The sequence below is a fragment of the Sus scrofa genome, chromosome 7, assembly GCF_000003025.6.
Source record: "Sus scrofa isolate TJ Tabasco breed Duroc chromosome 7, Sscrofa11.1, whole genome shotgun sequence".
Lineage (NCBI taxonomy): Eukaryota > Metazoa > Chordata > Mammalia > Artiodactyla > Suidae > Sus > Sus scrofa.
In genome coordinates, this window is record NC_010449.5 from 60,791,878 (window position 1) to 60,805,603 (window position 13,726).

At 38.5% G+C, this 13,726-nt stretch overlaps 1 protein-coding gene across 3 annotated transcripts in view; it reads right to left on the reverse strand.

Moving 5' to 3' along the window:
- ARIH1 (ariadne RBR E3 ubiquitin protein ligase 1) overlaps positions 1-13,726 on the reverse strand; it is a 116,635-nt gene that overhangs the window by 84,395 nt on the left and 18,514 nt on the right. Inside the window, exon 2 of one of the 3 annotated variants that reach the window (XM_021099103.1) lies at positions 6,388-6,455. The exons of the other annotated variants lie outside the window; for them this stretch is intronic. Coding sequence (XP_020954762.1) covers positions 6,388-6,455 — 68 coding nt within the window. The remainder of the gene's footprint in view (positions 1-6,387; positions 6,456-13,726) is intronic. 3 annotated transcript variants of the gene reach the window in all.

Here is a 13,726-nt window from a genome sequence, read left to right on the forward strand (position 1 = left end):
GAAATATACATTTCCAACTACTTCCTAATAACAAATTTTAACAGGATTTGAGCTAGTACTTTCTCAAACTGTATCTTTTAACTAATATCATTCCACTCCCAGCACAGCAACTCAAAGCACCTCTGGATAAGTGGTTAGATTCTGATTAGCAACTGGCTGTCTACTTACTAATTCATACTCTATACATGTGATACACAGCACTTTGTACAATAGGAATGTGAGATTATTTGAAAATCATAGTGATTATATTTAAAAGGAGTGTGAAAGTTTATTTACGTAAATTTGTATATCACCAATAAGTAGGACTTGAAAATAAAGCGATTTTAAAGGTCATTAAAGATCAAAGAGTAGTTATAAATCCAAATGAACTTAAGAAAGGCACGAATGTCTTCCTATATCGTTTATTTATTTTTCATCTTTTTTTATATTTTATATCTTTTTATTTTTCATCCCAGGCTAGGGGTAGAATTGGAGCTGTTACACCACCGCCATAGCAATGCCAGATCCAAGCCTCGTCTGTGACCTACACCATAGCTCACCACAATGCTGGATCCCACTGAGCAAGCCCAGGGTTATAACCTGCGTCCTCATGGATACTAGTCAGATTTGATTCTGTTGAGCCATGATGAGAACTCCTCTCATCGTTTAAAGAAAATTTTGTAATCAAGCTGTAACAGATTATGTACATCTCCAGGACATTCTCTTGCAAATTATTCTCAAAACATACAGCTTGATGGTTAAGAATAATGAAAAAGGAACATGTGGCACATATAACTGGAATCTTCCTTCATGAAGGCTTAGACTAAGAACACTACTACATATATTTGCAGAGGAGATTTTAAAGAATGAAGGTACCACTCAATGTGAACCTTTAATGATGTGATTGCACTTAATCACATTTTTTAAAAATTACTCTATGTACAGTTTTACAAGTTAATGGTGGAGTTCCCTGGTAGCCCAGTGGTTAGGGATACAATGTTGCCACTGCTTTGGCATGGGTTCAATTCCTAGACTGGGAACTTCTGCATGCCATGGGTGTGGCCAAAAAAGACAAAAAGAAAGAAGCTAATGGTAACCTCAAGATTTAACAACCATCTTTACCATATCCCACTTGCTACTGTTTCCAATCCTCTGAAGCAACTGTTTGAAATTCTTTTAGCTGCTTCTTCTAATATTTATTTTAATCCTAGATAACATGCTTCTGTCAGATAATTACTATCTTTTCATTTTAGGTATTTTCTATCACCTTCCTTGTGAAAGCTGAAGATTCAGCACTCCAGCATGCACCCCCCCACCCAAATCTTTCTGATATAAAGAACTCCAGAAAGAGGGGAAAGGGAAGGGAATCACAAAACAGTATTAAAAGTTAATTTCCAAAAATCTCTAAAAGGACCTAATAAGTCTTTCAGTTTAAAGGCTCCAGGAGTTTCCATCATGTCTCAGTGGTTAACAAATCCGACTAGGAACCATGAGGTTGCAGATTCGATCCCTGCCCTTGCTCAGTGAGTTAAGGATCCGGCATTGCCGTTAGCTGTGGTGTAGGTTGCAGATGCAGCTCGGATCCCGCGTTGCTGTGGCTCTGGCTTAGGCCGGTGGCTATAGCTCGGATTAGACCCCTAGCCTGGGAATCTCCATATGCTGCGGGAGTGGCCCTAGAAAAGGCAAAAAAACAATAAAATAAAATAAAATAAAATAAAAGGGTCCAATAAGGGCCCAACACAATCAGCAGATTCACATTTATACATCTCTTCAGAACACAAAGAATAAAGAGAAAAGGCTGAAAATTTTTAAAAAGTCATGAAGAAATGGTAACCAGACTGATATTAGATTTAATAGCCAACAGTGAATGTGAAGGTAGTATCTTTTATAAACATACCAATCTAGTAACCAAGTTTAAAGGGAAATTAAAGACATTATCAGAGTCACAATGAGTAATATCCTTAGAAAAATAATGTAGGAGTTAAGAATGTAGTCCAGCAAAATGAGATTAATTCAAGAAAAAAGACATAGGGAGTTTCCATCGTGGCGCAGCAGAAACGAGTCTGACTAGCATCCATGAAGATGTGGGTTTGATCCCTGGCCTTGCTCAGTGGGTCAGGGATCCGGCACTGCAGTGAGCTGTGGTATAGGCCACAGGCGCAGCTCAGATCCTAAGTTGCTGTGGCTGTGGTGTGGCTTGGCTGCTACAGTTCCAATTCAACCCCAGCCTGGGGACTTCCATATGTCACAAGTGTGGCCCTAAAAAGCAAAAAAAAAAAAAAAAGAAAAGAAAAGAAAAGAAGAAAAAAGACATAGATATAAGAAAGAGAGGTAGAACAGTGATGTAAAAGTTCATGGTTGACAGCGATAGGAGAGACTTAGTAAGGAAGGGCATCCTGATTAGAGTGGAATGGAGGCCTCCAGAAGAGTAAATACAATGCAAATGACCTTGATAACAGAAGCACTGCAGGAAGGTCCAGAACATTTGGCATTAAATCTATTTAAAAAAAAAAAAAAAAGTAACAATAATCCCAGTACACAACTTAAACTGTCACTGAATGATATAACCCACAAAAACAAACTTTATCCAACAGTGTCACTTTAAAAAAATCAAGCTATGAGCAAACTGAGACTTAGCTATGATCACAAAAGAACTTTATGATAACACAGAAGTATAGCTGATAAAAGGTGGGATCCTCAAAGGTGAGAGAAGAGGAAAGAGAATGGCAAAAGGTGATAGCAAGAAAGAAGTACATTAATTAAAGTTATAAATGTAATTATTTGAAGACCAAATACCTCTTTATTTGTTCCCATATGCAAGTATTACTCCTTTTTTTTTTTTTAATCACAAATAACAGATTGGAGGAAAGAGGTACAAAAACTATCATACATTAAGAACTAAGAAAAGGTGCAAAGGATATGAAAAGGCAATTCAGAGAAAAATTAAATTAAAACAACCAAATAATAGGAGTTCCCTCATAGTGCAGCAGGTTAAGGATATGGCCTTATCACACAGCTGTGGTATGTGCTCAACCCCTGGTCCAGTGGCTCAACTCCCACATGCCATGGGTACAGCAAAAACAAAACAAAACAAACAAACAAACAAAAAACCCCAAAAACAAAAAGCCAAGTAATACTTTATCAGACTAATGAAAATTTTAGGATTCTTAATAGTGTCAGCAAGGGTATAGAGATAGTTCACATGTTAAAACTCCATAACCTTTTTTGAAAACAGACTTATTTATAAAAATTGTAAATGTTTATACCCAAAAGGCCCAGCAAGATCACTGGCAAAGTTAGATTAGGTCAAGAAATGAAAGGAAAGGAAAGGAAGGAGGCACACAATACAGAACACAAAAAATGACCAACAATAGGTCATGTTAGAAAATACTACACAGTTGTTAATTCCAACTGAAGGAAAAAAATAACAACACTTGCAGAAAAAAGTGGAATTGGAAAAGAAAGAGAGAAAGAATACACATATAGCTCATTACCTTTCTTTAAAAATAAAACATTTCACTCATAAAGTTTACTGATGACATAAGAACTACTTTTTAAAAAAATCAAAGCTTTGCAATGATTTAGATAAAGTTAAACAGTTCCCATCTTCATTTTCTTACTGTGAATCCCTTTTCATGAAGACATAGATTAACAAGGTTTTGTAAAGGTACCTGCCACATACATTTTAAGGCGGCAAAAACTGAAAAGCAGAAGTTACTTTTGAAACGTCAATAGTGGCAGTCAGGATTAGAACAGTAGGTCTCCAAAATTCACAAGTGTTTTGCTTTACACTGAGTTGGACTGCCAGATCTGACAATTGTGAAGAAACTATAGATTTATGACTAATACTCATTTCAGTATGTCACATAATAAAAGATAAAAAATGATTTATGATTTACTCAGGCCATGAAATACCTAAATTACATTTGAAAGAAGTGCTAAATATGAAAGTCTAAAAAGTTAACCAAAAAGGTTTCTACAACCCCCTCATAAAGAGGGGAGACCTATAGTTCCTGCTGTGGTGCCACAGGATCAACAGTGTCCCTGCAGCACTGGCTGAGATACAGGTTTCATCCCTGGCCCTTGCAGAGCGGGTTAAGGATCCAGCGCTGCTGTAGCTGTGGCTCAGACTTGGTCCCTGACAGCCGGGAATTCCACAGGCTGCAAGGTAGGCGAAAAAGGGGCGGCGGGGAAGGCACCTTAGGAGTTCCTGTTGGGGCACAGTGGAAACAAATCCAACTAGTATCCATGAGGATACTGGTTCGACCCCTGGCCTCGCTCAGTGGGTCAGGGATCCGGGATTTCTGTGAGCTGTGGTGTAGATAACAGACATGGCTCGGATCCCATTGCTTGTAGTTATGGCATAGGCGGGCAGCTGTAACTCTGATTTGACCCCTAGCCTGGGAATTTCCATAAGCCTCTGCTGTGGCCCTAAAAAAGCAAAACAAAAGAGGGCATCTTAAAATGCACAAAAACATTTTTGTGTTAGCACTATTAATTCAAAATCATGATATGCCATCAAACTTCACTCCAAAATAGGTTTCCACATTCAAGCAACAAGAGACTAGATCTCTTCACTATGGTGTACAGAGTTTATAAAAGTAACTATTAATATTGGCTTTGGGGGACAGAATTTAGTCTGTAGATACCGGAGTTCTTAGGTTTTACAGTCATTTTGAAAAACCCAGCAATCCAATCTTTACTGAAAACCAGTTAACAATTTTTTTTAAAAAAAAAAACATTTTTTTTTTGTCTTTTCTAGGGCCGCTTCCACGACATATGGAGGTTCCCAGGCTAGGGGTCCAATCGGAGCTGTAGCCGCCAGCCTACACCACAGCCACAGCAACGCGGGATCTGAGCCGCGTCTGCGACCTACACCACAGCTCACGGCAACACCGGATCCTTAACCCACTGAGCAAGGGCAGGCACCGAACCCGCAACCTCATGGTTCCTGGTCAGATTCGTTAACCACTGCGCCACGATAAGAACTCCCAGTTAACGATTTTTATCTGCCTTTGCATTTGGGAAATCTTTTCTTCTTTTAGAGCCACACCTTTGGCATATGGAAGTTCCCAAGCTAGGGGTTTAATCAGAGCTGCAGCTGCCAGCCTATGCCACAACCACAGCCACGCCAAACCTGAGCCACATCTGCGAACTAAGCAGCAGCTTGGGACAATGCCAGATCCTTAACCCACTGAGCAAGACCAGGAATCAAACTCACATCCTCACAGATACTTGTCAGGTTTTTAACCTGCTGTGCCACAATGGAAACTCTCTGGGAAGTCTTGAGAAGTACTGTATTAACCAATTTATACAAATATAGCCACTTTCTTTAGAAGTATAACCACAAAGAAAATGATGCAAACATCTGTATCATTTAGTTATCCCTATAAAAATCTCACTTTTTACAGCCAATACAACGGTAATAAATAAGCACTCCAATACATTATCATATTAAGAATTTCATTTCTTTTTCTTCAAATGTTTGCACTGTACTGCCTAAGTTCTTAAAACTTGCCTGTGATTTAGGTCTTAGGATTTAGTATGAAAGCGCTGTTGCTCTCATTCTAAGTCAACATTTAAAAAAAGAAAGAAAGAAAGAAACCAGGAATTGCTATTTAATTGCTATCATTTAGCAAATAAATTGATACAAATGTCTAAATAAGAACACATAAGCTTCCTGACATAAGTTAGTTAAAAAACAACCTGGAAGCTTTAGATTATTTTTACCAAGAGAATCATATATACATACATATAAATATACATATATGGCCAGATCAATCTCTTTCTTGCTTCTCCCAGTTTTATAAATGGTATCCTTTGTCACCAGTTTCTGAAAATCAATCAGATCCACGAACCAAGTAAATATCATAAATATCCTCCATTTAATCATTTCTTCTATTATTAGGATTTTTAATTTTTTTTTTTTTTAGGACCTAACCTGCGCCATATGGAAGTTCCCAGGCTAGGGGTCAAATCGGAGCTGCAGCTGCTGGCCTGCGCCACAGCCAGAGCAACACGGGATCCATGCTATGTCTGCGAGCTACACCACAGCTCGTGTCAATGCTGGATCCTTAACCCACTGAGTGAGGCCAGGGATCAAACCCACGTCCTCAAAGATACTAGTTGGGTTCATTACCACTGAGCCACAATGGGAAGGAACTCCTAAGCATTTTTTGAAATAGAGTGGCAAATATCAATTTACTTTGTTGCCTAAGTGCCAAAGAAGCTTCTAATTTAAAAAACTTTTAAATTGTGCCCTTTATAAAATAAATAGGTCAAATTCTTCATGTCACAACAGGTTTTCCATAAATTTTACAGGATAGGTACTTGCTGCCAATATGTGTACACACATATATGTGTTTAATTATCCTTTAGTAACTTGTCTTTGGAATGATTCTGTCCTACCTTTGCTGCTGCAGCCCTCCTGTCCTTTGCATCACTGAATTCATACTTCTGGAAGTACCCAATATGCACTGTAACAGACAGATGGACAGATCAATGGGCCACAGCGACAAAGGCCAGATAGATTTGATAAAAATTAAAATCAAGGTATATAAAGGGAAGGGGAAAACCAGAAAACATATCTACCTACATTTTATAGTAAAACACCTGAACTTCAGATACGCAACCCTCCCACACACTCACCCTAATAAACTATTCTTGATTTCCATATTATTCCCTTCTTTCAAGTAGAAACCGTCCGCTGCCATAGACAAAATATTACTGGCAGTTACAGACACAGCAGGCATTTCTGTAACCATGCCACACAATTTCTTTAAATAGAGGTTGCTCTTTAATACACAATAAACTATCACATCCAAAGACAACTTCCTATGACAAAATTAAAACGGCAGTATTACACATAGAAAAGTTCTACTGTAGTGTTAAGGCCTACATGATTAAAGTATACTACTGGGAATCATGGAGTGAAAGTCATATTTAGCATTTTATCATTCCACATTTTTATTTCTATGTAAAAACGTTTGTTGGTACTACATCTAGATACTTTTGAGGGCTTAAAAGAAGTGTCATTTAGGCCAATTACCAAGATAGAGTAAAATATTTATAAACAACGCTAACAGAATCTCTAAAAGCCATGTAGAGTCCTCCTGTTACCTCAAATACATTCAAATGAGTATTCACACTTAAAGAAGCTTCTAGAAGTCATTTTTTGAAAAACATTTTAGGAAGTTCCCATTGTGGCGCAGCGGAAACGAATCCGACCAAGAGCCATGAGGTTGCGGGTTTGATCCCTGGCCTTGCTCAGTGGGTTAAGGATCCAGCGTTGCCCTGAACTGTGGTGTAGGCCACAGACATGGCTTTGATGCGGCATTGCTGGGGCTCTGGCGCAGGCCAGTAGCTGTAGCTCTGATTAGATCTCTAGCCTGGGAACCTCCATATGCCGCGGGTGAGGGGCCCCTCCCAAAAAACACCTTTGTATCTCAAAATGCCAGCTTGGCTTAAGCTTCATCAAAAACTTACATCCACGTAAAAGTCTTTTCTTTTCTTTTTTTGCATTTTAGGACCACACTGGCAGCATATGGAAGTTCCCAGGCTAGGGATCAAATTGGAGCTGCAGCGGCCAGCCTACACCAAAGCCAAACTAATGCCAGATCTGAGCTGCATCTGCAACCTACACCACAGCTCATGGCCATGCCGGATCCTCAACCCACTGAGCAAGGCCAGGGATCAAACCAGCATCCTCATGAATACTAGTCAGGATTGTAGTCCACTGTGCCACAATGTGAACTCCAAAAGTCAACTTAATGAAATATTTTGTTTTGCATGCATCTAAAATAACAGATCGAAGCTACATGTATAAGAAAGATTGAGGGGAAAAGTTTCCCTACTATTTCCAGAAATCTAACCATTTATACATTTCTTACTGTAACCTCTTAAAACCATGAGCAGGTAATGAGTAATGATAATCAAATGTAATGCATGATCCTTGACTAAATCCTACACTAGAAGAAGAAAAGCTACAAAAGACAACTGGGAAAATATAAATGTCATATGTACGTTAGATTTTTTTCTATGACCATTTTATTAAGATATAATTCATATACCATAAAATTCACTTTCAAAGTGTGTGATTCAGTGATTTTGATTATATTCAGTTATGATATAGCTGCATCAACCATTAACTGCAGAACATTTCATCACCCCAAAAAGAAACCCAATACCCATTAGCAGTCACTCTCCATTTCCCCACTGAGCCTCTACTTTTTGTCTCTATAGATTTGCCTATTTTGGACTCTTCATATAAATGGCATCATATAGTATGAGGCCTGCTGTGACTGGTTAATTCTGTCGTTTAGTTTTACTTACATAGGAAGGCCAACAAGCTGAGAGCTTGTCACAGACATCAAATAGGTCTGTTTTACTGAGGGACTAGAGAGGAACTATTAATTCAGAAAGTCAGTTAAATGAAGGCTGCTTAAAGCTTCAACTGCGTTTATTACAGATGAGGAAAGAGAATTTATTAAAATTAAATAACTTATACAAAGTCATAGAGCTGATAAAGAGCAAAACTTAGTTCTATATGTTGCCAAAGAATTAACCACTAAATTATTTTATCTCCTAACAATAATCTACCAATTCTCACTGATGGTATCTCCTAATACCTTGAATACCTCTCCCTCCTCTTCATTCCTATCTGGCTAATTAACCTCACCATATAGTTCTTGCTCAGATTACTGTAATAAATTTCTCAATACACTCCCTGATTCCTAATATTATTTACTTCCTATACAGCCAGCAAAGCAGTTCTTCTAAACACTAATCCTATACTAATTTAAGTTTAAAGTTGTTTCAGCTGGCCCCACCTCATTTAGCACTATGCCAAAAGCCTTTATAAACTGCCTATCTAGCCCTAGCTCCTACCACACTACTTCCCAATAATTTTAGCAATATTCAATTCCTTATTCTAGATTCAACAATCTAGACCATTAGTAGCCTCTACCTTTGTGCATTCTATTGATCTTCCTCCTCTGTCTAGAATTCCATCTCTAATACCATCTGCCTAGTAAGCAGATTTCACAGCCTAGCTTCAGACCTACTTCCATTAGGATTCGTCAGTCCTTTCCAGAAGGTGGCACTAAACATTCCTTCTCTGACCTTGTAATTCTACTGTTGCATATTACTGTACTATCATTTATTTATACAGGCCCCCTTAAAAGAGTTGTCCAATATCTGTATTCCCCCAGCACAATGTAGCAGCTAAAAAAAAAGTAGGCAAAAATCAATCAGGTACTCATTTTATATACTGTTGCCAATTAAACTGAAGCATTATTTTTTGGAACCCATTAACCTCAGAAATTCATAAAATAATCATGATATTTAGGGTCTTAAAAGGAGGATAAAAATCAGGTTAGGGAAAGGGTATAGATTCTACATTTAAGAGAAAAATATTAAAAATGAAGATAATAATAATGATTACCTCTGAGGAAGGGAATAAGGTAGTTAAGATGCTATGGTGGGAGAGTTTTTAACTTTTTTTTTTTTTGGTCTTTTTGTCTTTTCATGGCACATGGAGGCTAGGGGGTCTAATCGGAGATACAACGGCAGCCTACACCAGCCACAGCAATGCCATATCCGAGCCCCGTCTACAACCTACACCACAGCTCACGGCAATGCTGGATCCTTAACCCACTGAGGGCAGGGATTAAACCCACAACCTCATGGTTCCTAGTCAGATTTGTTTCCGCTGCGCCATAACAGGAACTACAGATTTTTTTACTTTTTTATCTTTTGTGCTTTTTGAATTTTGGGCCAAGAAAATACATGCATAGTCAAACAATAAAATTTATTTATTTAATTCTAAAAAAAAAAAAAAAAAAGATGTATTAACACTCTTAGACTAAGGCTGTTCAAATTTTTTTAAAAAAGAGGTCGGAGTTCCCGTCGTGGCGCAGTAGTTAATGAATCTGACTAGGAACCATAAGGTTGCGGGTTCGGTCCCTGCCCTGGCTCAGTGGGTTAACAATCCGGCGTTGCTGTGAGCTGTGGTGTAGGTTGCAGACGCGGCTCGGATCCCGCGTTGCTGTGGCTCTGGCGTAGGCCGGAGGCTACAGCTCCGATTCGACCCCTAGCCTGGGAACCTCCATATGCCACGGGAGTGGCCCAAAGAAATAGCAAAAAGACAAAAATAAATAAATAAATAAAAATAAAAAAAGAGGTTATGGAGGAGAATTCAGTCATATTGGGCCCAGCATGCAACTTATTTCTGTATTTTGTTTTGGTTACAGAGAATGAAGAAAAACTCTGATTCACAATGCTAAAAAGTCAGCATTGCAATTTCAGGACTTCACTTAAACTGATCCAGAAGCTTAAAAAAGGCAGCAGAAAACATTTTATTCAGAGCTAACTAGTCAATACTGTCTAGCAACTACTTTTACTCTTATAAACACACAGAGGAAATACACAGAACTCAAAACCTCATACCATTAATAACAGAGTAATAACCAGAATGAGTTATCTACTCCTTTGCTACTTCAAAACCTTCCAGTGTCTGCAGTGGGGGTATGAATAAACATCTGCCTTTTCCTTGACTAGCATTTATTTGACTGAACAGGGTCTGTATGTGCTGCTGCAGTGTCCTATCTTCTCTCAACTCTGAGCTGACATACATAGATAGGTCTGAATCCAAAATATCAGTGCATAATAATCTTCCTAAGCAACAATCCATAAGTAAAGCAAAAGCGTTTTTCCAGATACTGCACATAAAATATTAGGCTGGCTAAGGTTTAACACATTGGTAATCTCCAAAATGTTAAATAACTCTTTAAAAATTATACAAGGCTATCATGAGGAAAGATTAAAACCAGGTAAGTTCAAGTAAAAAGCTACAGAGACCGATACTAACATAAAGAAAAACTCAAAAGCAGAGCTGTTCAAGTATGAAATGTGCTCATTTTCTAGAGCAGCTGTAGCCATTTGGTTTAAGTCAGTATAGAGGTCTAAGAATAGGGTCAGGGATCACTTAACAGGGAGGCAAGATACTTGGTAAGTTGTTGACCAGGATATAACCTTTAAGAACATTTTCATCCTTGTTAATCTTACCCTATGTGAATCAAAAATTGTGTTGACTCTGATATGAAACAAATACTAAGCAAGTTTACTGCAATCTTTCATTCTTTTTCTACTGTTATTATATTTTCACTCCTAAGAGTGAATAGAGGATTTCTGTGAATTTTATTTTCACCCTTTTGGCTTTACAGTTGGCTAGAAGGCAACTTATAAATCAAGCTTCGGCACCTGTATATTCCAAAGACCCAGTAAAACCATATCAATGCAATATGAGTTGAGATAATATAGAAAACAGATAAAATGTTTAGGGCCAATGAAACGGAATTAGATTTAAAAAGTCAGACTGGGGAGTTCCCGTTGTGGCGCAGTGGTTAACGAACCCGACTAGGAACCATGAGGTTGTGGGTTCGGTCCCTGCACTTGCTCAGTGGGTTAAGGATCCGGCGTTGCCGTGAGCTGTGGTATAGGCTGCAGACGTGGCTCGGATCCCACATTGCTGTGGCTCTGGCATAGGCCGGTGGCTACAGCTCCGATCCAACCCCATATGGAGCCTGGGAACCTCCATATGCCATGGGAAGCGGCCCAAGAAATAGCAAAAAAAAGACAAAAAAAAAAAAAAAGTCAGACCGGAAGTTCCCGTCATGGCGCAGCAGAAACGAATCCAACTAGGAACCACAAGGTTGCGGGTTCGATCCCTGGCCTCACTCAATGGGTTAAGGATCTGGCGTTGCTGTGAGCTGTGGTGTAGGTCGGCGGCAACAGCTCCAATTAGACCCCTAGCCTGGGAACCTCCATATGGCACGGGTGCAGCCCCAAAAAGAGAAAAAAAGACCAAAAAAAAAAAAAAAGTCAGACTGGTAACTAAAATTACATATATACTTCCTTTTCAAAGGAATATTACTTCCATATTGAGTAACAATTTGAAGCCCACTCTAGGTTTTTTGCTTATGGAAACACCAGGTTCAAAGAGTAAGGCAAATATCAGTAATATGCTCCTCTAATAACTTTAAAAAAGAACTATTTTCTCATTACTAAACGTTAGTACTTTATTAGTATTTAATGAACATTAGAACTTTACTCAAGGAGTTCCCGTCGTGGCAAAGAGGGAATGAATCTGACTAGGATTCATGAGGATGCCAGTTCGATCCCCAGCCTCATTCAGTGGATTAAAGATCCAGCATTGCTTGCCATGAGCTGTGGGCAGGTGGCAGACATGCCTCAGATGTGAATTGCTGCGCCAGTGGCGTAGGGCAGCAGCTACAGCTTCAATTTAACCCCTAGCCTGGGAACCTCCATATGCTGCGGGAGTGGCCATAAAAAGACCAAAAAAAAAAAAAAAAAAAAAAAAGAAAAAGAAAAGAAAAGCAAAAACAAAAAACAACTTCAATTAGTAAAGTCAGCTAATCTCCCTTTAAATGCATGTGTTATCTGGCACATCCGTAACAATTTAGCAATGCTATTCTTCCAGAATCTCTTTGTGCTTCTGTCAGGAGTACACTAACTTTGCGGAACAATGGTCTCAGTCTGTAATTTCATACATAAACCACGACTAAGTTTTACATTATATATGCACCTATAATGTACATCACGTAGTAAAATTACTTAGTGTTAAACTTCATTTTTAAATGTTTATATTAGACTAGCAAATAGTATATATTATAACAGCAATTTTGGCTTGATATTTTCTTGAGGATGGTACATTTGTAGGCTGATCCTATGCTCAAGGATTTCAGTCTATTTAATGTGAGTTTAATAAAGAGCTTTTTAAAATAAAAGTACATATAAAACCCTGAAACTTACTCAAACAGAAGGTTTCAAAGAAAAATTTCAGAGGGAACATCATTATTTTGCTACACCAAGGTAAGTGTGAAGAAATAACAGATAAGGTAGACAGAGGTTGAAGTATGAAAAGTCTGATCTATCATGCTAAATATAAATAATCTTTTTATCCTAATCTGCAGCCTCTTGTAACCTAGTTGTTGGAAACTCCTAGGCTCCAAATGCCCAGGCTTAGGTAGTAGTAGGTTCTTTATGAGCACCATTTCCTGACCCATTCCCAACCACTGCTTATCATGAATAGTAAAGATGTGGCACACTTTTTCAGGGCATAAACTTCGATTGAGCATGAACATTTCCGACACTGCTATTAACTGAAGGATGATTACTCAGGAAGGAAAGGAGACATTTAGCATTCCCTAAAAAAATCTGTGGTGATCATCCTACACTCAGAAAGCCCCATTTTCCATCAATATCACCCTTTTCACATTCTTTGAATTTTTCTGTTTTGCCATTGAACACTTTCTAATTACTTCTAATAGTGTCTAACAAGACTGTATTTATTGGTCAGTCCCTACCAGGGCTCCCGCTCAGAGGCCATAAATAAAACTTCCTGTACACTGGGGGGGGGGGGGAACTGTACTTACCCACACAAAAGACTCTACTTTCCTTCTTTCATAAAAACCAACTAGTCTTTTCAGAAGGCAGGGCATTCCTTAACCAAGTAGTAAAGAAGGGTCAAACCACAACAAAAGTGAAACATGCCAAAGTTGACCTACTATAAAAAGTAACACTTCCAAAGACAAACTGCTAAGGTGTGGGATTTCTGACAATACACTAAGATATTCAACTATGAAAACCAGGTCAGGGCAAGTCAAGAAACAGGAAATAAGGCTACATGTGAATAAAAGTGGGCATGATGGGTCCTGATTTACTGTCT